The following is a 26306-nucleotide window of genomic DNA, read 5'->3' as shown; positions in this document are numbered from 1 at the left end:
CCTCCTGGCTGGCGTAGCTCAGTGGATTGAGCGCAGGCTGGGAACCAAAGTGTCCCAGGTTCGATTCCCAGCCAGGGTACATTCCTGGGTTGCAGGCCATTACCCCCAGCAACCGCACATTGATCTTTCTCTCTCTCTCTCTCCTTCCCTCCCTTCCCTCTCTAAAAATAAAGAAATAAAATCTTTAAAAAATAAAAAATAAATAAATAATAAAATCCTTAAAAATATTAAAAAAAATTTTTGAATCTCAGCTCTGTGGTACACTTGGTCATATATTGTGTGATCTTGAACAAGTTCTTTAACCTCTCCTTGTGGTATAAAAAATATATTTGGTCTTTGCCCCACCCTCCTCCCATTTCTGGCACAGAACTCCTAAAACCTCTGGAATTTCCTAAGTGATAGGAGTGTCTGTTATTCATAAGGAGCCCTGTCAACCATACTTGAGTTTAAGCTAATGAGGTGACTCACTTGAGCCCCAGGAGAGTTTGAAAGGAGGGGCTGGCCCTACTTCCAGGGAGAGAGGAGAACGGAGACTGACTTCAGTCACAAGACCAGAGGTTTAATCAGCCAAGCCTAGGTAATGCAACTCCACATAATTCTCATGAAACAAGAGCTTTGGGCGCACCAATGTGCTAGGATGGTGATGCCCCTAACAGGGCACGGGAGCTCTGCACCACCCTGCTCCCCTGCCGTGTCCTATGGCCCTCTTTATTTGGCTGTTCCTGAGTTGTATCCTTTATATAATAAAGTTGTAATGATAAGTTTAGCACTTTTCTGAGTTCTGTGAGTCCTTCTAGTGAGTTATCAAACCTGAGGGGGGTGTTATGGTAACCTTTGAATTTGTCGTTGTCTAGGCCAAAGTGCAGATAGCCTGGGGACTCCATTTGTGGCTGGTGTCTGAAATGGGGAGCAGTATTGTGGCCCTGAGCCCTTAATGTGTGAGGACTGAGCTAACTACAGGTAGTGTCAGAACTGAACTGAATGGGTGTCAGGGATTTGTTGTAAAATGATATGCTCAGTTTTTTCATCTGTAAAATGAGGATAATTCATAGTGCCATTACAAGGACTAAATGAGTTAACGTGGGAAAAACACTCATCACCTAGCACTTGGTAGAACTATGTAGGTGGTTATTCTACTTACAATTTTTATATTATATTATATAGGATTTTCCTCATATTACTATCACTATCACTTTAAACAGTTAAGTGGACAGATATATATTGGTTTACTTAACCAGTTCTGTACTGTGAACATTTGTTTTTAATTTTTCTTTACTTTTAGCATGAAGCTGTAATACACTTATAATTTTTCTCATATTTAGCATCTTTCCTAAGGATAAATTTTTATTAACAAATCAGTGCTTCAACTTTATAAATATTTGTATGGCTCTTTGTACATGACAAGTTATCTTCCAAAACCACTTCATCAATTTACACTGCCAACAAGACAAGTCATGTTGAAATACACTATAGCAAGAATTTTTCCTAACTTCTCTATTACAGAGACCAGAGGGGAAAAAAAAGTAGAGGGTGGGGAATGACATAAGATTGTTATTTTATTCAGATAATGTAAAGACCTAAAAAAAAATCTTAAAAAAAAATATTTTTAAAAAGAACAGTTTAATACCCCCAAAATGGAAGGACTCATTAAAAGCAGAGTTCTTCAAGCATTTTCAGCTATAAGTAAACTTTAAATCATGTCCCAACATACACATATACACGTGAACTGGGACAAAAATTTAGCAAAATACATTTACCATTACTATATGTGATACACACACAGTAATGTTTTCTACTATTCTATTTTTTTAAAAATATATAGGTTTCAACTTGCAGGTCAACCCTTACAGTTTGAAAAACACTTGTTTTAAATTGCCTACATCCTTTAATGCATTGAACTATATTTTATGAAAAACTCATTTCAATGCCCTGAATTTTCCTCATTTTGCCACAAACTTTCTCAAGGACTCTGGGAACCAATTAAACCAGTGGATCTGGCTGAAAGAGGCCTGAGGTGAATCCTTTGGTAGATTAAGAATCTTTTTATTAAGCAAACTATTATTATCTAGCCTCGTTTTTTAGGTTGGGAAGTTCACACCTAAAAGCCATTGGGAGAGGGTAGGTCAACAGTGCCGCTATGAACAGCGAGGTACATAGGAGGCTCTCTTGACTTGTGCCAAGTAAATTCTCTTTTAGTAATTCTTTAGAACCCCTAGAGAGAAGAGAAAACCATTTCTCCTGAGGACAACCTTCCACAGGAAAGCAAAGCAGGGAGGGAAGGAAGAGCAGATCTGAGTCTGGCACCTGGGTGTTGTGGAGATAGGGTGTGCTGCCAGGTAGAAGCAGCTCTCCTGCTGCAGTAGAAGGTAGAGGAAAGCTAATCTTTCCAGCCAGCCTGTTGGCCTGCAATGAAGCCAGACAGCAAGGATCACTGCAGTTGTTCGTTTCCAGGCAGGAAAAGTGCAGCTGCAGACAATCAGGAGGTAAACTGCGGTGCAGGTGGAAAGCTCTGAGTTCCTGGATACTGAACATACTGGCAAAGATAAAGTACTGGTTTGGCCAAAAAGTCTCTTTAGTTTTTTCCATAAAATAAAAGACACATTTTTCATTTTCACCAATAACTTTATTGATTTGTATTTTGAGTATATTGGCTATCTCCCATTATTGGCTTCTAGTGGGTAGAGGCCAGGGGTGCTGGTAAACATCTTCTAATGTACAAGACAGCCCCACAGAAAAGAATTATTTGGCCAAAATGTCAATAGTACTAAGAAACTTCACAAACCACTTTTGACAGTTTGAGCAGTCACAGCACCTTCTCCATACCCTGAACAAACCCTTTTTTGCATTTCACTTGCGTGTTTACCTTTCTTGAAATAATAAAGCATAATACACCAAAAATGTTGCATATTTTCTTCCATCTTCAATGTTAAAATGGCTGCCCCCAAATTCACCAATTTTGATATGTTTTAAAAAAATGCATGCTGACATGACAGCTGTCACAACACAATGTAACAAAATTGTTTCAAAAGACAACTAAGCACTACTAGAGCCATCGTACAGAAAAAAAATAAATGAACTTTTTGGCCAACCCAACACTATCAGAGCCTTTTCCTGAAGGAAGACTTGACAGGTAGGGACAAGACGTCCAACATTAGGAGGAATTTTAATTCCCTCCAAAAACATATCATTCTAAAATTATTTTGTTTATTAGGATATTGTGTCTCTCTCCACTTCCACTAGAATGTTAGCTCCACGGGGCAAAGATGTTACCTTGTTCATGGCTGTATTCCTAGCACCTAAAATAGTGCTGGGCATATAGAATGACTACTTACCTCCCCCCCTGCCCCCCACAAAACCACATTTGAGTAGGAACAATGTCTCTGTGGGGGAAGGAAGCAAAGGGTGCCCTAAAAGTCCAGATTGGCACTTAAGCAGTGGGGAAGATGGCGTCGTGAATAGAACCCTGAAAGGCAGTGTGATTTGGGATGAGTCTTTTCACCTCCTCCACTTCTCTCTTTTAAAAAATGGGGTGGAGTCCTATTCTGTCTGTATCAAGAAGGAAAGCGTACGTGAAATCACTTTGGAAACTGTGAGACACTATTCAAATGGGAAGCCGAAGACTGGGATGCCGAAGACCTGGCCTCCAGTACCAGCTCTGTGCCTTAGTGACAATGATATACAGTACCAAGAGCTACTGTGAACTGACCCATTACATGCACTGTGCCTGCACTGAATTAAACACTACACATTCGGTCATCTCACTTTGACTTTATTACAACCTTCTGAGGTAGCGAGCATTAACCTCATTTACAAATGAAGAAACTGGAGCTCCTAGAGGTTTGGCAATTTGCCAAAAGTCACAGAGACCTGGATGCAAAACCTGGTCTGGCTGACTCCAAAGTTTGGTGCTCCTGGCCACTAAGCCATATGTAGATCTTGGGCAAGTTATTTCTGTCACTTTTACTTCTGTAAAAGAAAGAGCAAACCCGGATGATCTCTACAGATCCGTCTACACCTGACATTTTGTGATCTATTCTCCTGGTCCCCGCTCAGATCCAATTCTACTCCGGGCTAGTTGATGGAGACTGGCTGGAGGAGGGGAGTGGGGGAGTGATGATAATCCAATCCTTTCATCCCCCTGGTTAGGGGTGTTTTGTTTTGTTTTGTTTTGTTTTTAGGACAGGAAGCGACCCAAACATTCACACGCCTATGTGTGGGTTTGTATCCTGGGCCAGTTCCATATCCTCACTCCTGTACTGCCCCGGCCGAATCCTGTCTTATTAACCCTTCCAGGACTCCCTAAACCCTAAAGAGCCTGCCAGCACACCCGGGGAAAAGGGTAGGGCGGAAGGCAAAGGCACAGCTGGATAGGCTCGGGGAGCCTTAGGGTGGCAGGGTGAATGCCCGCCGCCCCCCCCCCCCCCGCACGCCCGCTCCCCTTTACTGCGGCGGAACTCAGGTCTCCCGCCCCTCACGCCAGTCACTCAGCCTCTCCGCGCCAGTTTGCTGCTCTGTAAATCGAAGATACGAATTCCTACTTCAAGGAGCTGCAGCGATTAGTGAGATAAATATTTGAAAACTATCTGGTCCGTTCGAGGTCGCGCTACATCTCCCGCAGCTGAAGCCAGAGAGCCACAAAGCCCCGACCTGCTCGCGGCAGGAGACGGGTGGAGAGGGATCCCGGGCGGCAGAGTCCAGAGTCCGGACTGCGGCGGACCCCGCAGAGCCCGCAGTAAGGGGCGGCTCGGGGAGCGGGGAGCGCTGGAGCAGGGGGGCCTCGGGGTGGGGGACAGGGACCGGGGCAAACCACCTCAGCCACAGCTGCCTGCCCCCGGGTGTCTCCCAGCTCCAACAGAAGCTGTCCGGGCTGCTCACCTCCGACTCCCGCCGCTGGCTTTTGAACGCTTCCCGACCCTTAGGCGACGCCGGCTTCCCTTTGCCGCCTCCACCGTTGCCGTTGCCGTTGCCGTTGCCATTGGCGGGCGGGCTCCCGGCCCCCGGAGCCACGGGGTCCTCCATGCGGCTCTGGTCAGCGGCTCCCCTTCAGCTGCTCAGAGCTCTTCGCCCAAGGCGACCCCGCCACCCTGCGCGGGCAGCCAGGCCCCACCCCCTCCACAGCTATTGGCTGCGACTATTTACCGCAGCCCCGCCCCGCGACACGATTGGTTGTTCGACCGCTTGGAGCGGGACTTAGAAGAGGTGGGGGCTCCTTCAAGGGATTTCCACCCCCCCCTTGTCTTTTTCCCACCCCAGTCCTGCGGCGTTGCTGATAGGGATAGACTACTGGATTGTTCCCAAGTCCACCCCCCCAATACTGGGCTCTCTGCACTTACCCCCTCCTAAATAGCGACCTTTCAGGGAGCTCTAGTCTCCGCCTCCTGCTCCACTGCAGTCTCCGTTCCCCCATTACCACAGACCTCTGCCCCAAATCCCGGTTCCTGCACACGTCCCAAATCCCGCTTCTGTCGCAGGGAAGGGATGGCACCACCGGGTGGCCAGGCGCACCGCAGGAAACGAGGGACTCGTCCTCTCTCTTAGCTGAGATTTCTCAAGAGAACTCACGCCGCTCGGAGTGAGGACTTGCCAGGGAGAATAAGGTCTAAGGGGCGGGGCGTTTTCACTTCCCTGAAATTGCTGCTCCTGGTCACCTGCCTTTCTTTGCTGAAGTGGGGCACCTTCCTTAACGTTGTGATACAGGGAGTTAAAAATGAAGAGCAAGCCCTGCCCTCACCCAGTCTTCTGCTTCATTCTTCTAAGATCCGCCCTGGGGCAAAGGAGGCTTTGTGGCTTGCCCACTCCGGAATGTATCTAAAAAGCAGTAAATGGGTAGGCAGTTTGGGGTCGTAATAAGCGGCCTGAGGGGAATGGATGGACCAAATGGGTGTTGTTGTTGAACTGACACTCTTTCCAGGCATTGCACCAGGCACTTTCCAGGTATATCACACCTCTCTCTCTGACAGGTTGTTTTCACGAATCCAGTATTACTGATGAGGAAATCAGGACTCGTAGAGATCAATTATTCCTCACAGTTCTCAAGGTATCATATTCTATCTTGTTTCAGTGTCTTTGAAGGTACTGTTCTCCCTGGAGGAAACCTGTTCTCTTGGCTAATTTCTGGCCTTTCCTAAAGGTTCTATTTAGTCATCACCTCCTTCTCTAGAAAGCCTTCTTTTCGACCCTCCTCAACCCGTTCAGGCAGTGTAGGTGTCAAGCCAAGTCAGCGTGGATCAAAAATCCTTCCACTGTATCCCGAAGGAAGGTGCCTGAAGGAGTTATTCCCCTTCTTATGTCTTAGGGACAACTCTGTCCCTTTCTTAACTCTTTCCCTCACATTTTCCTCTACTAGTTAGTAGGTGACAGATTGAGGCAGAGTTGAGGGAGTGAGCACTCCTTGGAGCTTTCTGAGTTCCTTTCTCTCCCCAACATCTCCTTATTGTACCCTCTCATCCCCACCTCCCACCTGTACTAGAAGCTCCCGAGTAGGGCCAAATTTTATTCATTTTTGTATGCCTCATTTATGAGGGTAGGGAGGAAGAGAGGGAAAGAAACATCAATGTGTGGTTGCCTCTCTCGAGCTCCCTACTGGGGATCTGGCCTGCAACCCAGGCATGTGCCCCTAGACTGGGAATGGAACTGGCAACCCAAGGGTCACAGGAGGGCACTCAATTCCCTCAGCCACACCAGCCAGGGCTCATTTATGTATGTTTAACACAGGGGTTCTTTGACTGAAAAGTTATCTGTTGTGGGGAGGGCCTATATTGTGCGTTATAGGATGTTTAGCAGAATCCCTGGCCTTTCCTCACCAGATGCCAATAGTACTCTCCCCCTAGGGTGACAACCAGTTATGTCTCCAGATATTGCAAAATGTCCCCAGAGGGGCAAAATCTTCTGGGGTTGAGACCCAGTGGTTAACAGAATTGAACTAATATGCATTTCTAAGAAAGTCCTTGGCTCAAGGCCTAAACTACTGATTTCTGAATCCTTTTCAGGGTATAATTTGTTAAACTATTAAGGAATCATACTCGGCTTTGAAATGCACAACCTACGCGCAGCTCATCACTGCCACAGCACAGCCCATTAGGGCTTCTTAATAAAAGAATGAATTGTTCTACCTTCCCTCGTCCCAATACCTCTCCTCCTAAGCAGTCAGAGCTCTAGGACTGACAGGCCCAGAACTTCATGTTCTCTTTCGTGAGCCTTGTCAATCAGCAGGATTTCCAACTGTGGTGGCAGACAGGAGTGGTCAGTTTTGAGGCTTGTTCCTTTTCAGCCTATCCCTAGGGCGAAGGGAGCAGGGTGATCTCCAGTTGGAAGTGGGACTGAGGACAGCTCTCAAGTCCTCTGTGGCCTGTATGTAAAGCCTTTTGCGGAGTCTAGAGCTCCACCTGGCTTCACTTTCAGAAAAGGGGTTTGAAAGATGGGTATTATGGAGACTGCAAAGAATTAACATGAGAAGAGACCTCAATCCATTACCTTTTCCAAGAAGACAGTAAAGATCAGACATCTCTCTGACCATTATTAGGTCCAGACTTTCAGAGCGTGTCATGAGGAGGAAGCTATCTGGTGAACAAGAAACCAAATTAACTGACAACTTTGACTAGAGGCCATGGAATTGGCACACACTCAAGTTCTTTTAGTTTACTTGTCAATAAAGAAGTGACAGCTATCAATACCATTGACCACAGCGGTGCCCATAACTCGGAGCTAATCAGGGGCTGGTCCACGAGCTTTTCCATCTTGCAGAGGTGGCTCCTGTGCCGAGTTATTTTTAAACCTCCACTACCACACTTCCTTGTCCCAAAACCCAGGTTTCCTGAGGCTACTGGCAGAGGGTTGGATATATAAATAGGTATATCACAAGGATGAAACACACCCCTTTTCCCATATAAGCGCTTCACTTTAATCCATGGAGGTCAGATATGTGATTAAATAGGTAACACGACACTGAGAACGCTTAAAAATAAAATATAAGAAGTCTTAAAATACCTAGTTTGGGAAGTATCAGGCAGTCTGAATAAAATAGTAGAAAGAGAACATTCTCCTCTCCCCATCAAAGGCACGTGTGGGTGTAATGAGAAAATATCTTGCATTCAGAATGTAGAACTAGTTTAGGTTACCAACTAAAGAAGCTGGCTATCAGAAAGCTGCTTAAAAACAGTTTACTCAACTGGTAGTTGAGAAGGAACAGGCAGTTCCTCTGGTTACTCATCCTCTGGCTACTGACTTAGTCAGGCAAAACCTGCCTTAGAGATGAATCTTTGCCAGATTACTTTCTTCCCCGTGGTTGGATGTTGTCAGGTCCTGAATATCGGGGTCCTTAAGTCCCCAAACATGGGATGTCAGCGAGCTTCTGTGCTCTCCAGCTCAGGGTAGCATACTGGAGGCTTGGAAAACCTAGACCGAGGCTTTAGTTTGTCTAAAGCTACACTTCTCAACTCCCCAGGATGGTGGTTCTGAGAAAGCAGGATATTTACACATGTAATGGAGGTGGGGGGGGATATTAATTAGTGGAATGATCCACCATGGAACATGGGGCTCAAGGCTAAGGCCATTCAACCTGCCAGTTGGTGGCCGCGTCAGTTTGGCACACCCTCGCCCTCCAGCAGGCTCTTGAGCCTGTTGCCCGGAAACGGCTCTGATCTCCAAATTCACAGTTCACAGAAACAGGGAATACTCTCAAGACAGGAATCCACTTTGAGAATATTTTATTTATCTTTTGAGATTACATGTTCATTATTGCTGATCTAATACAATCACTTAGGAGACATTAAGATTTCCAAGAGCCTCTCAGTAATGGTGATCCTTAGAGGTTTTATTTCCTTTCAGTAAGATGACAATGAGGACTAGATGATTATTTATATATATATATGTATGTATATATAGTTTAGAACTTGTCCACGTATAATTTGCTGGTGTTGCCTATTTTCTTTCCATGATTTTCCTTTATTAAAAAGAGCCTAATGCAACAATGCATTCTGATTTCTTTTAAAACCATGACAAAGTTAATTTTGAGAAAACCATAGGAGCAGTGATTTCAGATCTGTTCGGAGAAAAGCCAAGCAGCGAAAAAGCTTTGCAGGAGCACGTGGCCATGGGGAGCCGTGCTCACATGAAAGGACAGGATGAGGAGGGAGGGGTGAGGAGGGGAGAGGGAAGGTAGACCAGATATTTTTCTTTTTTTGAGAAAAAGAAAACAATATTTACATTAAGAAGGCAAAAAAGATCTTGAAAACTAGCACAAATTCATCACAGGGAAAATGGTAAGTATCCCCATAGGCCAAGGCCACATACAGAGATGGTTAGCCTTCCTTCCCATGCTTCCACATACCTAGGATGCATCTAAGGTGGGAGCTCGAGGGAAGGAGACATTTGCTCTGATTGCAAGGTAGAGGGAATAATGACCAAATTCCAACACTAAGGTAGAGCCCAAATTCTCAGGAAACCTGGGTCTCCTTCTTAATGGTTGATTGACACAGGATCCCCACAGAGAAAGGAAGAGAAGTCATCTGAAACTGAGGCAAATACCTCACTAAGTATGGGCAGCAACACTGGCAACCTAACCTAGAAGCCCAGCGTGGCTCCTTTTTCATTTGGAATAGGTGTTCTTCACTATAGCAAGGCAGGGCGTGTTCTGCCAGGATCAGCACACAGTAAGCTCTACAGAGGGCCAGGCTTTGCTGAGAAACAGCAGGTTATGATTTTTGGCCTAAGAACATAATAGGCTAGAGTCCAGATACCTGCCTAATGGAGTATTATCTGGATATAAGGTACAAAAGAATTCAATCTTTTGCAAAAGGGGTCCAATTAATATGAAAATCAGGACTAGGTGGGCAAATAAAAAAATTAAATGGCTTAGTGGAATTTTAGCATTTACGTATGATCTGTATGAAAGAATATACCCATGTACGTGGCCTTTTTCCTGTACTTGCTAAGACATATAGCCTCTGATGAACCAGATTATATGGGCTGAGCCGATATAGTATTTAATTAGGCAAACAGTCATTTACCCAAGGTCCACCCCCATACCTCCAAACGGAAGATCACTTCCAGACTAGCTCCAAGGGTATATGTGAAGACCAGGTAAGTTGGAGAAGGTGGAGGTTGGGGAGGAAAGCTCGAGTGGGAAGGTTATAGTGATCCTGGGTGGTCTGGTGTTTTCTTGCGTCACCTTGGTCCTGAGACTTTGAGGCAGACCATGATAGTGGGGAAAATGGAAAAACAAACCTGAGAGTGTAATTAGGGTTGGCGGGGGGTAAAGGGACTCATTTCATTCAAGATTCGTACAGCCACTCTGGACTTTAACTCTTAGCACCTATCTGGTTCCAGCGGAACCCTAAGACCAACAGGTCAGTTTCCAAAAGGAATCAAACTCTTAGGTGGGACATAACATTTCAGGCTGCTCACGTTACTAATTGTTTGTAATGCTGGAGTTACTCAAGAAACGACCTCTGAAATGCAGAATCCTACGTTGGAAAAGGCCGGAACATAAAAAGATATCCCAACAGAGGAGAAATACCACAGACCAAATTGCAGAGACACTGGATTTCAGTTTCATCAATGGCTGAATGTCTGATGAAGTTCAACCTAGTCAAACTAGCTCAGATCATCTGGACCCAGTTTATAGTGTCATCTCTGTACAGCTTAGCCAGTTAAGCTGCTAAACCCGGCCCAGGAGACAAATAAATACATTCTGCTTCTTTAGGGTATCAATCTGTATACCTGGAAAACCTGTCCCTTTTTCAAAACCCTACACCCCAGGTCCCTTGGAAAGTATACCTTTGCCTGATCAGTTTCAGGAATAGTTTTAGGCAGTAAAAGGGTTTCGGGAAGCAATGTTTCACAACGAGACCTTCTTTTTGGAGACAGTGTCAATTTGGAGGGGATTCCTGGGGGCTCTCCAGTGAAATGACAAGGAAGTAAAACTGTGGGCTGCCACTCCCCTTTCTGAGCAGAGGTTAGTTGGGTTGGAAAGACAGCAAAAAAAAAAAAAAAAAAAAAAAAAAAAAAAAAAAGTCTGACAGATAACAGAGCTGCTGAGGAAATAATGGAGGCACATTCCTCTCGGAACCAGAAAGTGTTAAAATGGACATCAATATTCAAGGAGAAGAAAGTAGTCCTGGGCCAGGGGGCCTCCCAGTAAGCACAGGCACAGCTGAGTCCGTGGTGCAACTCGCCAAAGCCGGGACACTCCTTCCTTCCAACCATTTTATAAAGGAGGCAGTGACAGTGACGGCCGAGGCTGGGCACCTGGGCCATGTTAATTCAGTGGCTTCCAAAAGCCTTACCTGGGGACTCCCAAAGCCAAGAAAGGCAGCTGTTGGACATTTATTCCAGAAAACCCCAGGAAACAAGGAGTCTGGAGCCCCTGGACTAACTCCTGCGTGGGCCGGGAGGAAAATGACCGCTGCTAAGGCTTCGGTGGGGAGTAACGCAAAAGGTGCACTGGGAATGGTCACCCCACTTCTTGCCTTCCTCAGTCTGTCCTCTGCTGCCCTCACAGCCCTCGGGGCAGTAACCACTCTGGGCCAAAGCGACAGGCACAGGATTCTAGATTTTAATAAATAAATAACCTAATATATAGGGTGAGCACGGCGGGTAGCTGACTGGAGAAGCAGCTTGCTGGGTTCTTTTCTGTATAGGAGTGGAGAAAAGGCTTGGAGTTCTATTCCTTAAAACTTCTTCTGGCTTGAGTTACAGGAACTTAATACCTGGAGGGAAAAAGAAAGGTGAGACTGTGAGGCTATCAGCTTGTGGGGATGCTGGGACATGAAGAACCTGTCTAGAGGTGTAACGGAGGCAGGGATGTTTCTGGAGTGTATGGTGAGGGTAGATTATTGTGGTGCTTTTTCCCATCAGTAAAAACGGCCAGTATTTCTCCACAGAGGTAAAAATCACATCAAGAAGATGAAATGAAGAAAGGCAAACTCAGGAAAGAGAAATCTAATGTCTGGAGAAAGCCTCAGCGAGTCCTCTGCGGGTGGCAGTGAGGGAGGGTGGGTTTATTTTTCTGAGCCCATGTAAACACGGCGATGACACAAAGACCAATCCCAGTGCAGGGAGCTCTTCACTGCCCAGGCTTCCCTGTTTTCTGGGGAACCCAAGGCACCTGTAGTAATTAGGCTTGAAGGGCCCATTCTTGTTGAGTCCCAGGTACTTGGCCTGCTCATCTGTCAGCTCTGTCAGGTGGGCATCAAAGGTGGGCAGGTGCAGGCTGGCCACATACTCATCTGGAACAGACCACAGAAGCCCAGGTGTAAGCATTCCTGTCTTCCGTCTGGCTATTCTCTCCAGGCTAGGCCTTAAGAAGTTGAAAGGCACCTTCTAATTCTTGGAGCTGAATACGAAATGCTCAATTTGCTCACTGGCCCTTAGTTCTAAGGAATCTTAGTTCTTGTGCTTCGAGCCATAACCTTTTCAAAACCATAACCTTTCTTCCTTACAGGCTGTTTTTACCTTGAACTTTTCCTTCTCCTCAGATGAGAAGGGAAGGGAGACATGAAAGCAGTAACAGGACTTTGGGTCTAAAGCAAAGGTTGGGCGAGTGGGGGGACTGATAAATGGGAAGCTCCAACTTTGGTTCTGCTGTGCACTCCATACCCTGAGTCACTCAGACAAACTAACGCTGGTAAATCTGGAGGGAATGACTAGGCATGACACTACAGTGTCTGCTTTGCTGTGAGTAGGCTTAGTTCTCTCATGTGTTTCTGTTCACAGTCCCTTACCTGAACACATATTTTTCAGAATTTTATGTCATTTCCTATATACTTGTTTGGTCTCCCTAAATTCATTACATATTCATTCAGAATATGGACTGTTCTCTTTCTTTTATGTCCTTCCAGGGTGTCCAGTCAAGGTAACACATGTCAGCTTCCGACAGCTGCTCTGCATCTAGCGCTAAAGCGAAACGAAACCAGAAGCTGATATAATCCCTGACCTCTGCCTCGGGAGCTTATAAAGCACCTGTATCAGCTCAGGTGCTCGAGGCAGGCGTTTTAAAAATTTAAGACAGTTTAATGTTTCTCTTATACAAAAGACCCACATAACTGAACTCTCCATAGAAGCTATTCCGCAGCTTCCCTTTGGCCTGAAACAAACGGGCGAGAGTTAGAAAGTGTATATGAAAGTCTTCTTGGTCTGAGGAAAGTCTCGGAGGGGCTACCTGGAATGCAATAAGTCAGATGTCACAAGGTGGGGGATGATTCCTCTGTCTTGGGGGAAATCTTTTTCTCCTTTGAGATTCTTACATACGAGAGAAAATCCTTAGAATTCAAGTAAACTAAACCACAACAAAGTGTCACAACTTCACGGGGGTAACCCGTGCGGAAAATGAGGTAAATCCACTGAGGATGGACCCTAGGAATCACAGCTCCTACTCCACAGGATAAAAATATCTCCCTCCCCATTCTTAAGCAATATAATGCCCCCAAACTTCACTCAGCATCTGACTCTCAACTACTTTGGTAAGGATGGGGATGGAAGAACACACGCTTACCCATTTTCTTGGGCAACAGGTAGACATCTTGCTTATAGCGACCCTCAGGAGCATTGTAAAGCTCTATCAAGGCGAGAGCCTGGAAAAGCAGACAGATGGATGCTGACGTGCCATTCACGGCAATCCAGGCCATATTGAGTGAAACCCTGATGGTCTTATGACCCGCGCCAGCCCACTGCTTTCCCTCTCTGAGGTCTTACCTGAGTAGTCGCAGTAATTGAGAGCACAAATGTAGGCACTGTGGAGCAGCTTAGGTTCAGCAGACGGCCCTGGAGAGCAAGGATTCAGACCCAAACTGGTTAGGACAGTCTCCAGCCTCTGAGGAGTGAGGGAGGAGCGTGCCTGCCAGTCTCCAAATACTTCCCAACTAACACTGCTGGACAAAAAGCAGGTGCTCGATAAATACAAATTAACTGACTGACATTTAAGTGAAACCATAGAAAGTTCTGGAAAATCTGATGAAGGTACTAGACAAAAGATCTCTGGGATTATGTACCACGAATAGAGATGGTCACATGATACTGAGGCTCAGGCTATGGAAGAGTGCATCTGTCTGAATTTCCTACTTTCTCCAGCAGAATATTCTCCTTGTAAGGTATTGGCAGTCCTTTGAAAGACTATCCTCAACGATGATGTAGTCAAATCCAGGGGCAATCTCTCCAGGTCGGGAGGGAAGAGTTTTTTGGATTTAAGGAAGCTGTGATGATTTTTGTGCTTCTTCCTCAATTTGGTTCTCCTACATTCATGGGCAGTACTGCATTTTGAGCGGATGATTCAGAGACTAGAAGAGCCAGAAACTGCCCCCAATGCCATCTTTTCCTACTTCATTTCCTAGGAAACTTGACAACTTTCTTTGCTCAAAGGAATCAGAAACAACTGGTCCTTGCTTTTGACTAGATGGGACCTTCCAGAGCAACTAGAAATAAGTCACCAGACAATGGGCTGACATCAAAGCAATTAATGAATATTTAACAACCTGTCCTCTGCCCCCCAGGACAACTCCTTTCTTGTGGGGAAATAATTCGGTCCCTTTACAGATGCTGTGAAGTGTGTGAGAAGCTAAGATAAGGGGAGGAACCATACAGAGAACAGGAAGGATACACAAACATAAATGCAAGGGCCCCTAGGTGAAGACAGTACCTCTTTTACATTTGCAAATTCAGTTTCTTTAATTTAAACTGAAAAGGGAAAAAAAAGACAAACTCAAAATTTGAGAAAAGTATTATTCTCCTCCTTGTTGTTTTGGCATCTTTCCCTAAAGAGGAGAAAGTGTCCAGGTAAAAACAAGGGGCATCGTTAGAGCCGTCAGGAATTTGGGACCAGGGAAGAGAAGCTTTCAAGAAAGGAAAAGTGGCCAAACATTGCCATAAAAGGCTATGTGGGATGAAAGTCAAGACTAAGTCTGAGCCAGAAGAAGCCAGAAGAGGGAACTATCAATCACAGAACCAGGACGCAGCTGAGCACGTCCCACCGTGCGTGTCGGGCTCCGTGCAGGAGAACGGACACTCAAAATCAGGGAAGCCATCGGCAAAGACACGACCCACCTGCAGCTTGCCTAAGATAGTCTTAGTTACAGCCAGGAATGTCTACTTTGTGCCTGCTGATTAAATCATCCCACAAGAGACATTATCTCTTTGTAAGCATCACTCAGAGTGGCACTGGTTCTATTCATTAATTTCTTTTACAGTAATAGTCATTACCTGACTCAGCCTGTAGAGTGACATAGAGAGACAGGATAATTGGTGAAAAGTGGGGAACCAAAATAGTTTCTAAACTGTCAAGTGAAAATGAAAAGACATTGCACAGTTAGATACGAAATCCATCGGTGAAGTAGTTAAGCTTATGCTTAGGAGGCATTGAACAGTACGAGAGGCCACGAGGAAAGGGGGATCTGGGCATCGCAGTCTCCCCTGTCAGGGCCGCATCTCTCTCCCCAGCCTCAGGTCTTACCTCCGCCAGCAGTACTATCCTCTTGCCATCAGGCCATATCACATGGTCAACTTGGGATCTCACTCGCTCCCAGGTCAGTTCTGGTGTCCGCAGACTCGCCTGGAATACACACAGCAAGCACACTGTCAGCCACGCCAGGCCCCCCTTTGTGGACAGAAAGATGTTGAAGGGAGCCATGTCAAATAGCAAGTTGAAAGGAGCAACCAACATGCCAGATGGAGAATACCTGTCCTGGGTTGGTTAGGACTGTTCCATTTCAGGAAATCTAATCTTAGGCCCAGCCAGGGAGAGATCACTCAGGATGGCATTCCACAACATATACAGTACGCCCACTCTCTGCTGAGCACAGTAAAAGGTGCTATGGGAAATACAAAAGAAACCAAAGACATGGTTTCTGCCTTCAAAAAGCTCTTATTTTGGTTGGGGATGCAAAACAATACATATGTGAGGGGGGAAAAGCCTTTAAGATACTTACAAAGCAACATGCAAACAAGTGCAAATTAATACAGTGCAAACTGAACAGGTAAGTGCCGAGGAGACACGCACACAGAGGGGATCCGGGCTGAGTGAGATTAGTCAGAAAAGGCCGAACGTCCTGAACGTAGCATGCTGGGGCCCAAGTCCTGCCCTCACGACCCAGTGTCCCGGTTTCTACCTTCTTATCGATGGTGGTTCACCCTAAAGTTACAGAAGCTTTCTGACCTAAGTGCGAATGTGAAGTGGCCTTTAGAGAAATGCTTAATGGTAGAGTAAAGCTCCCAGTGGCTCACCCTCCTTCCATTTCTGTACATTGTATATTCCGAGAACAAGAGGAGAAATGTTAAGTGTATTAACAGCAGCACTCAAGTAACAGTCACAGGGTTTAGACGGAAGACAACTTTCTTCTTCCAATTGGCAATGCCTAAAATAGAAAGGGAATCCATCGTCTAAGACTCCCTATTGCCTCAAGTTGGTAAAGCTGAGAAGTTCTGCCAAAGAGCTGTTTTCAGACAAATAAAGAGAAACACTTCAGATATACAGTAATTATTTACTAAGTGCACACTGTATTCTGGGCACTGCAGTAAAGGATGAGGTGACCGATAATGCTGTGGACTCCTCTACTGGGCTGCGGGCTATTTATAGATAGGGGCTGTATCTTCTTTTCAGTATCAGCCTAGTGGGAAAGACAGACATATAATGACATTTCAGTGTATTCAGGACTGTATTAATGGTCTGGTCCATTCATCAGGTAGATGGGAAATAAAAAAATTTCTCAAGATGTCAGTTTCATAAATTGGTTACCTTTCTAGCAGGCAATTTGGCAGTAGCTAACAAAATTTTGTATGTACCTAATCCTTGACCAATCTTTTTTTTTTTCCCCACCCTGCCACCCAGCCCCGACCAATCTTTTAAGGCTCTCTATCCTATAGAAATATTTCCTCAAGTTCAGAAGTATAAGTGCCCAAGAATGTTCATCCACTGTTATTTATAATAGGAAAAATGTAAATCAACAAGTAAATGGCTAATCAGGATAATTTCATATAATGGAATATTATGCAATTGTTTTTTTAAAAAAGAGTGTATCTCTATGTATTAACATGAAAAACATTCCTTATTGCTAAGTGAAAACTAAAATCTAGTTGCAGAATAATAATTTCAATTATGTAAATTTTTACTTATCCTAAACATATTTATATTGTTTGAAATTTTAAGCTAAACCAATATTACTTTAAAATTACAATTTTAAAAAGAAATTTTATAAACAAACACTGTAAATAGAGTTACAAAGAAATTTAAGTACGCAGATACTTTTGGGAAGTTAGGGATATACAAGGTAAACCCCTTAGCCTTTCGGAATATCATCATGGAAGGCATTAACCACAAAGAGCCCAGAGATACTCCTGGGTGACACCGGTGACATTTACTGAGATGACGGGACTTTAAAGTACTTCAAGTTCTTAGTGTCTCACACTCCTAAACTTCCAGCAGACAAGCAATGTTGGTGAATGGGAGTAAAGAGTTACTCCATGATTAGCAAGAAAGTATTTCTAATACATATTTTCTTAGAAAGAATTGCTAATACCTGTCTTAGAAAGTATTTCCTGAGGAAAAAAGGTACAGTGGAATCAAGGGAAGCACACTTCTTATGAACATCACAAAATGACCAATGCTTAGAGTAGAGGCAGCTCACAGGTGCACAGGAATGGCTGTACTGCAAGCAAAAGAGCTGAGGGTCAGTTTAAAAATGGCATTGGAAGAGCTTGTCCCTGCAGCTCCAACAACCCGTTTGGGTCTGTTTGGCAGTCACCCTGCTCATGAGAAAGGTTTCCTATGGCTCAGCACAGCTTTATAAGAATTTCTCTTAAAGGCATACAATTGTCTTTACTGTGGATTTATAATCGCTAAACAATCTACCAGGAAAAAGCTCCCCAATGCAGACTACGTTCCCAAACTAGGTGTACGTCCCACTGTAAAGTAGCCAGTTACTGTGCTTGCACAAGTTGGTAGTACACGGTTTTGAACAATGCACATCAGTTTTTGGGGGGGAGAACACTGTGGTTCTGGTACTGCTAAGCATGGAGTCAATAGCAAGTCTCAGGTTGCAATTCTTTGGCTGACAAAAACTTTTAAAGCCTGTGTACATCCTAGTTTAACCACTTGAATTGCGAAGCTTACAGCCGCACAGACCTTCTATGCGATGCACGAGGGTAAGCAGGTCTGCTTCCAAGGGAGAGGACTTACGTGTAAGACACGGCCAAAAGGCAGCTAAGAGCACAGTCCCTGTCACAAGCTCCCAAAGTATTCACAGAATTAATATTCCTCAGAAACAAATGCAGCTTTCTAAATGACCAATTTTTGATGAGCTAGCTATTTAGTCCTAAAAATGCAACAGTCAACATCTCAAGGCTGGGTAAAACTATAAATTTCTACTTAGAAAAAAAAAACACAAAACCTTAAACTTTTGAATACTAAAAATATCAGGAAAGCCGGGGCCGGTGGCTCAGTGATTTGGAGCATCCATTCCGTACACCAAAAGGTTGAGGATTCGATTCTGGGTCAGGGCATGTACCTAAGTTGTGGGTTTGAGTCCTGATTAGGATGTATATGGGAGGCAGCCAGTCAATGATTCTCCCTCTCTCTAAAATTAATAAACAGATCCTCAGGTGAGGATGAAAATAAAAATCTGAGTAAGAACTTACCAATTTATTCTCCTTCACAATTTCACTGAATCGACTTACAGTGATTCTCCACTGTCTTTCTCACACGCTACACCTGATCCATTTAGTAAATTCCATTGATCCTACCTTCACAAAAGACACTACTTACCACCTTCACTGCTCACCCATCTGATCCAAGCTACCGACTCCTATCGTTGGAAATACTGAAAGAGCCTCCTGTTGTCCCTATCACTGCCCAAGCTCCAGACATGTTTTCTTTATGTGACAGCCAGAGTAATCTTTTAAAACATAAGTCAGGGAACCTCTGCTCAAGATGGCCATGTAGGTAAACACAGTACTCACCTCCTCCTACAACCACATCGAAATTACCACTAAACTACAGAACCATCATTCAGAACCACCTGAAATTGAGCTCAATGGAAGTCTTCTCCTTCTTAAAGAAGAAGGCACACTGAGACTTGTGTGATGGAGGGATGAAGCCCACACCCAACATGTGGTGGATAAAATTCCAAAAGGATTTCTTGGCTGTGGAGTTCCCCATTGAGGAATGCAGGGTCCCAGTCACACACCAGGCCCCCCAGCCCAAGGTCCCAGTGCTGGAAAGAGCAGTACCTCTAACTTCTGGCTGTAAAAACAACCTTTGCAGGTCAGAAGGGATTGGCAAGAACAATTAAAGCAAGGACCTACAACCAAGATTATTCTACCTAGCAAAGCTATCATTTAGAATCGAAGGACAGATAAAGAGCTTCCCAGAAAAGAAAAAGTTAAAGGAGTTCGTCACCACCAAACCAATATTATACGAAATGTTAAAGCGCCTTCTTTAAGAAGAAGAAGGAAAAAAAGATAAAAATATGAACAATAAAGCCCTGGCCAGGTAGCTCAGTTGGTTAGAGCATCATCCCAATACACCAGGGTTGCAGGTTCAGTCATGGTCAGGGCACATACAAGGGTCAACCAACGAATGCATAAATAAGTGGAACAACAAATCAATCTCTCTCTCAAATTAATAAATAAAAAAAGGACAATAAAATGGCAAATGGCAACAAGTACATATCTATCAACAGGTAAATTAAAAAAAAATAAACAAATAAGAACAGAAGCAGACTCATAGACAGAACATTTTGACAGGTGCCATATAGGAGGGGGTTTGGGGGGTGGGTGAAAGAAGTGAAGGAATGAAAAAGTACAAATTGGACCCTGGTTGGTGTAGCTTAGTGGATTGAGTGTGGGCTGTGAACCAAAGGGTTCCTAGTTCAATTCCCAGTCAAGGCACATGTCTGGGTTGTGGGCCAGGTCCCCAGTGGGGGCCACGGGAGAGGCAACCACACATTGATGTTTCTCTCTTTCTTCCTCCCTCCCCTCTCTCTAAAGATAAATAAAATCTTTTTTAAAAAGTACAAATTGGTTGTTACAGAATAGTAATGGGGATATAAAGTAAGCACAGGGAATATAATCAATAATATTCTAATAACTATGAACAGTGCCAGATTGGGTGCAAGACTGATTGGGATGATCACTTGGTAAGTTATATAATGTCTAATCTCTGGGGTGTATGCCTGAAACTAATATAATAATGTATGTCAACTGTAGTTGAAAATATAAATGGTAAGAAAATAGTACTTGAACAATGTAAATAATATGTAAGAAAAAAAATAAAACATAAGTCAGATTTTGTCAGTCACCTGTTCAAAACCATCCAATGGCTTCCCTTGTACCTAGAGTAAAACCCAAAGTCCTAACACAGCCTACAGAGCTCCACATGACACGCACTCCTTGAGCTGTCTCCCACCCCATCCCCCTGGCCCACTCTGTTCCTGCCAACACGGCCTCCTTTCTGGTCCTCAAACACTTTAAGCACTTTCTGCCTCAGAGTCTTTCACTCGCCATTCTCTCTGAATAGAATGCTCAGAGGGCGTGCTCCTGCAGTTCATTCAGGTTTTTCTTCAAATGTTGTCTCCTCAAAAACACATTCCCTGATCACCCTAACTAAAACAGCAACCCCAATGTCTTCACCTTGCTGTTCTTCTTCAACACGAGGCACTCACTGACAAGAACTGTCCATTTATTTATTATCTGCCCCCTACATTAGAATATAAAGGTCAGGACAGCAAGCATGTTGTTATTCACTGCTATTCTTCAGACAAGCACTTGGCACAGGGCAGAGCAAGTATTCAATACAAACTGGCTAAGTGGGGAATGAACATTCTGGTTTCAATTATTAGTTAGTTAACTTTGCTATTTTCTTAAATTTTATTTTATATGCTCTGTGACACTACCATCAAAGGTTGACTAAGGTAATTTTTCTAAAGCTCTCTGAGCATCTCCCTCTCTGGACTACTTGGTTCAGTCATGTACTTTCTAAGAAAAGCACAAAAGGAATTGAGAGATGGCCTTTGGCTGGTGTCCCTGGCAGACACTGGGCTACCTAGCAATAATGCAAAACTCGGCCTAATTTCAACACAGAAGCCAGAGCGATCCTCTAAAAATAAAAGCCATCCTTTAAAAACAGAAGTGAAATTGTTATAAATCCTATGAGCTCCCTATTTCTCTCAGAATATAATCAGGAGTTCTTACAAAGAGACCTTACAATGTCTGGCTCATTACCTCTCTGACCTCATCCTGAGATATCCCTCATGTCTGGGCTGCCTTCAGAGGAGAGATTACCTTCACAATTTGAAGTTAATCTAGAAATCATGAGAAGGTAATAGCACAACATGCAGGAGAACAAATAAAAAAAAACAGCCTAGAAGTAAAAAATCCTGAATTTTGTGTTCTAATTTCATTTTTCAATCAAAGCAATGACTAAATAATGTACTTAACTTCTTAGTTTCCCGAACTGAAATTCAAGGGTAAAAAGAATGTCCCATGGGGTGGTCAAGAGGATAAAATGAGATAAAGTAAAAATATAAAAATACATAATTGCATTTGGAATTATTTTTACCTCAGTGCTTGAGAGTTTAGAAGGGGGAAAATTCCTTCCCCTTTCCCTTAATCAGAAAGTTTCTCATTAGGGCTTAGAGTAGGACTACTTTCCTTAAGCTTTTCCCATGGGCTCCATAAGCAGATTAATCCAGAAAAGTACAAGCATGAGCTAGACAGTTTTAGAAATATTACTATCTTAGACTATTTACTAAAGGGCAGTATGACATGTAAGTGAAACTTAAGAACAACTGCAAAAAGAACTAAGTGATTCATTATAAGCAAAATGTCACGGTAGAACAGAGTCATGGAGCCATGCCACTCAGAAACCTCAAGGGCAGAAACAGGCTTTGGTAGGTTGTTTGTCCAGCTATTTTTATAAATAGAAGAACAGAGCAGAGTTACAGAGAGAAACCATTCAAAACAGATACTATGAGAAACCATTTAAAATAGATATCACCCAACAGGCTCTCAGTGGATGAGCTGATCCTTACCTGGCAATGCTGAACCTCAACCAGAGCAGCCCTCAGTGGAGGTAAAAGCATGCTTTGCTTGAGCCATTTACCCAAACACAGTTGTGCCAGAAAAATGCCACAAAAGTTTAAAACCAGAGTGAAAGCCACAATAAGAGATACTTTGGTAAGTCTGAAAAGAAATAAATAACACTTCTATTAACTGTTACTTGGGCAACTTAGTTGGACCAAGTGTTATGTTGGATTGAAAAGTTTTAGGGTGAATATAATCAAATTAGAGGGCCAGAGTGATATATCTTCCAGGTTTGAGGAATACGAGGAACACGTGCCACTGCGTTGGCTGTGGCACCTACAGATCCAATTACTATACGTTTGGAAAACAGTCCAGAGGACACCGAGCCCAGTGAAAGAGGGAGAGAGAGAAAAGAAACCAGAGGGTTCGCCAGACACAGTCAAACGTAAGCCATGTTCTCATTCCAGCCCATAGATTTCACTCCCTGGACTTACTTCCTTAAACCAACCTACTTATCTCACTTTTATGGTTAAGATTAAACATCCTCAAGATACTGACTACCAATTTATAAAAACTAACTCACATTTATTATACCCTTTTTGTAGTTTTGAATTTACACAGCTGACTCCCAAACATAAAGATAAAATGTCTTACAGTGTAAGTAGGTATCAAGCTTGGGTGGAAGACAACAATCATTTGAAATGATCACGTTGAGACAAAGAAGCTTTACATTATCCACACGCACAGATCGTAGAGCTAGTAAGTGAACAGACTGTGGACGGCTCTGCCGGGACAGGCACATTTAGGAGGGCTGGTGACCCCGCTCCTTCCTCTTCCAGTTTTTTTTTTTTCTTGGCAAGGAGAAAAGAAAAAGCCCCCAGTGATGAGTCGCTTAATCTTACCACATCAATCTCCGTGTTGGAATGTCCCATGTTACAAACAATGCAGCTATTCTTCATGCGGTCCAAGTGCTCTCTGGTTACTACGTTCTTGTTACCTTAAAAACAGAAGAGACAGCCACGTGAGAAGGGATGAAGCTGGACCCCTACCTCACACCACATGCACAGTTTAACTTGAAGTGGATCAGGGGCCTAGATGTAAGAGCCCAAACGAAAACTCTTAGCAAAACATGAGAATAAATCTTTCTAACCTTGAGTTAGCCAATGGTTTCTTAGATGTAACATCTAAAGCACAAGAAACACCCCCCCCCAAAAGAATAAACAAACCAAATCACACTGAAATTAAAATTTTGTGCTACAAATAATACCACCAAGAGAGTGAAAAGACAACACACAGAACAGGACAAATATTTGCAAATCATATACCAGATAAGGAACTTGTATACCAAAGTTGTAAAGAATTCTTAGGTAACTCAATGCAATGACAACCCAATTTAAAAATGAACAAATGCCCTGACTGGTGTGGCTCAGTGGGTTGGGCGTCTTCCCGCAAACCAAAAGGTCACCAGTTCAATCCCTGGTCAGAGCACATGTCTGGGCTGCAGGCCAGGTCTCTGGGTGGAGGGGTGCAAGAGCCAGCCAGTTGATGTTTCCCTCAAACATCAATATTTCTCTCCCTCCCTCTCTCCCTCCCTTCACTTCTCTGTAAAAATAAATAAAATCTTTTAAAAAATTGAGTGAATGACCTATACAGACATTTCTTTAAAGATGCTTACTAGCATCATCAGGGAAGCGCACACCAATGCCACAATGAGACACCGCTTCACGCCTGCTGGGACGGCATCAGCAAAAGACAGACATCAACAACTATTGGCAAGGATGTGAAGAAACTGCAGTTCTCATGCATAGAATGGGGGGGTCGCTTTAGAAAAGTCTGGCGATTCCTCAAAATGTTAAAAGCAGAGTTACCATATGATCCAGCAGTTCCACCTGAAGGTATATACCCAAGAAAACTGAAAACATGTTCACAGAAAAACTTTTACACAGGGTTCACAGCGCCATTATTCTTTTTCTCAATTGCATTCAATATTATTTTGTATTTGTTTCAGGTGTACAGGATAGTGGTTAGACAACTAAATACGTTACAAAGGTCTCCCCAACTATGGATGGCATCATATACCGTTATTACAATATTACTGACTATATGCCCTATGCTGTACTTTACATCCCTGTGACTATTCTGTGACTACCAGTTTGTACCTCTTAATCCCTTCACCTTTTCCACCCAGTCCCCCAACTCCCTCCCCTCTGTCAACCATCAGTCTGTCCTATGTATCTATAAGTCTGCTTCTATTTTGTTTGTTCATCTGTTTTGTTCTTTAGATTCCACATATACAATAAATGAAATCATGCGGTTATTTGTCTTTCTCTGTCTGACTTCACTTAACATAATACCCTCTAGGTCCATCCATGCTGAAGCAAATGATAAGACTTCATATTTTTTATAGCTGAATAATATATGTATATATGTACCACAACTATTTTTATCTACTCGTGTATTAATGGACATTTGGGTTGCTTGCATATCTTGGCTATTGTATATAATGCTGCAATAAACATAGGGGTGCATATATTCTTTTGAATTAGTGTTTGTGGTTTCTACAGATATATACCCAGAAGTGGAATTGTTGGGTCACAAGGCAGATCCATTTTTAAGTTTTTGAGGAACCTCTCTCCGTACTTTTTCCACAGCGACAGCATTCTTCTTAATAGCCTAAAAGTGAAGACGACTCAAGTGTCCATCAACTGATAAATGGATAAATAAAATCTGGTATAGTATATCCTTAAAGTGGAATAGTATTCAGCACTAAAAAGAAATGAAATATTATACATGCTACAATATAAACATTATGTTGAATTAACAAAAGCCAGTCACAAAAGACCACATACTGTATGAGTCATATCACATCATACTGTATGATATATGACCACATACTGTATGAAATGTCTAAAATAGGCAAATCTATACAGACAGAGAGACGAATGGTTGCCTAGGGCTGAGGGAAGGTAGAGGGCAGAATGAGAAGTGACTGCGCACAGTATAAGGTTTCTTTTGGGGGTGATGGAAATGTTCTGGAAATAAAAAATAGACTGCTTTTAAGTGCAAAAAAAAAAAAATTGCTGGCCCTGACTGGGTGGCTTGGTTGGTTGGAGCATCAGCGTATACACCAAAAGGCTGCGGGTTTGATTCCCAGTCAGGGCACATATCAAGGCTACAGTATCGACCCCTGGTTGGGGCACATGGGAAAGGCAACCCATTGGTGTTTCTCTCTCACACAGATGTTTCTCTCTTTCTCTCTCTCTCTCAAAATCAATAAAAAAATATTCTTGGGTGAGGGTTAAAAAATAATAAATAAATCACTGAAGAGTACATAGGGTGAATTTTTTGATATGTGGATTATATCTCAATAAAAAAATTAGGTTGTGGTGATGGTTGTGTGAGCCTATGAATTTGGTAAAAAACATTAAACTGTAAACTCAAGTGGGTGAAATCTATGGTATGTGAATTAGATCTCAAAAAAATATATTTTAGAAAATAGATTAATGAATTGATGGGAAGCAAGAACAGTTTCTTGTGATCCCTCTTTTCTGCCCCCAGAACTTCCTGAGCCTACACATATACTTTTATTCTTAAATATTCTAATTTTCTTCCTCTAACATGTAATTATAAAAGAAAAACGATGTTCCAACAGTTTGTGGTTCTACCATAAAGATAAAATCTCAGTCCAAGAAAGCTAGCCATTTCTGCATATTCCTCTCTAAAACTCAAAATCTACCTCTTTGGAATTAATACAACTGCCTTTCCTACTTTCTGTAAAGTAACTACGAAGAATCTTGCTCTGCCCTTGCTTTAATTACAGGGACTAGAAAGAAACATGTATTAGTTTGGAAGTAAAATTTAAAAATCAAACGTACAAATGTAAGGTCTGGCTTCCCAAATGAAACTCATCTCTAGCCATCTCTTTGGTGGGTAAAAATGGATGGAGACATGGAACAAAAAGATGGGGAGAAAACGTCCTCTAGGAGTGACCAGAAGGTATGCTTCTGGTCAGAGTTCCAAAGAGACAGGAAGATGTGAAAGGCTACCTGGTTTTGTGGACTACACTAACTCCGGCTTTCAGAGTTTGGTTTTGTTTGGAACATTTTCAGTAGTCTTTCACTTGTTCCATAAAAGCACTCCCAAGTGCCATCTCATTTTATGTGTTATAATCATACCTGTACAGGTAATAACAATATCCACTTGTCGGATGACCTCATTCAATTTCACCAGTCGAAATCCATCCATACTGTAGAAATAAAACATGATCGATTAACCTAAGTAGACAGCTCGGGAGCTTTTTG

At 43.2% G+C, this 26306-nt stretch overlaps 2 protein-coding genes across 4 annotated transcripts in view; both read right to left on the bottom strand.

Annotated features, from left to right (window-relative positions):
• The window catches only part of STRIP2 (striatin interacting protein 2), a 38964-nt gene extending 33399 nt beyond the window's left edge, over window positions 1–5565 (bottom strand). Inside the window, exon 1 of one of the 3 annotated variants that reach the window (XM_028526123.2) lies at window positions 4876–5565. In XM_028526123.2, coding sequence (XP_028381924.1) covers window positions 4876–5019 — 144 coding nt within the window. In that variant the 5' untranslated portion in view covers window positions 5020–5565. The remainder of the gene's footprint in view (window positions 1–4875) is intronic. The other 2 variants (XM_036010899.1, XM_036010900.1) reach the window with 2 other exon arrangements.
• A 3123-nt stretch (window positions 5566–8688) lies between these two features.
• The window catches only part of AHCYL2 (adenosylhomocysteinase like 2), a 149291-nt gene continuing 131673 nt past the window's right edge, over window positions 8689–26306 (bottom strand). Inside the window, 7 exon segments of the mRNA XM_028525489.2 lie at window positions 8689–11708; window positions 12107–12227; window positions 13493–13571; window positions 13693–13761; window positions 15443–15541; window positions 22908–23002; window positions 26181–26251. Of these exon segments, the coding sequence (XP_028381290.1) occupies window positions 11702–11708; window positions 12107–12227; window positions 13493–13571; window positions 13693–13761; window positions 15443–15541; window positions 22908–23002; window positions 26181–26251 (541 nt within the window). The 3' untranslated portion in view covers window positions 8689–11701.

Source organism: Phyllostomus discolor, chromosome 10, assembly GCF_004126475.2.
Source record: "Phyllostomus discolor isolate MPI-MPIP mPhyDis1 chromosome 10, mPhyDis1.pri.v3, whole genome shotgun sequence".
Lineage (NCBI taxonomy): Eukaryota > Metazoa > Chordata > Mammalia > Chiroptera > Phyllostomidae > Phyllostomus > Phyllostomus discolor.
The sequence above is the reverse complement of the archived record's forward strand: the minus strand, read 5'-3'. Positions and strand labels throughout refer to the sequence as shown.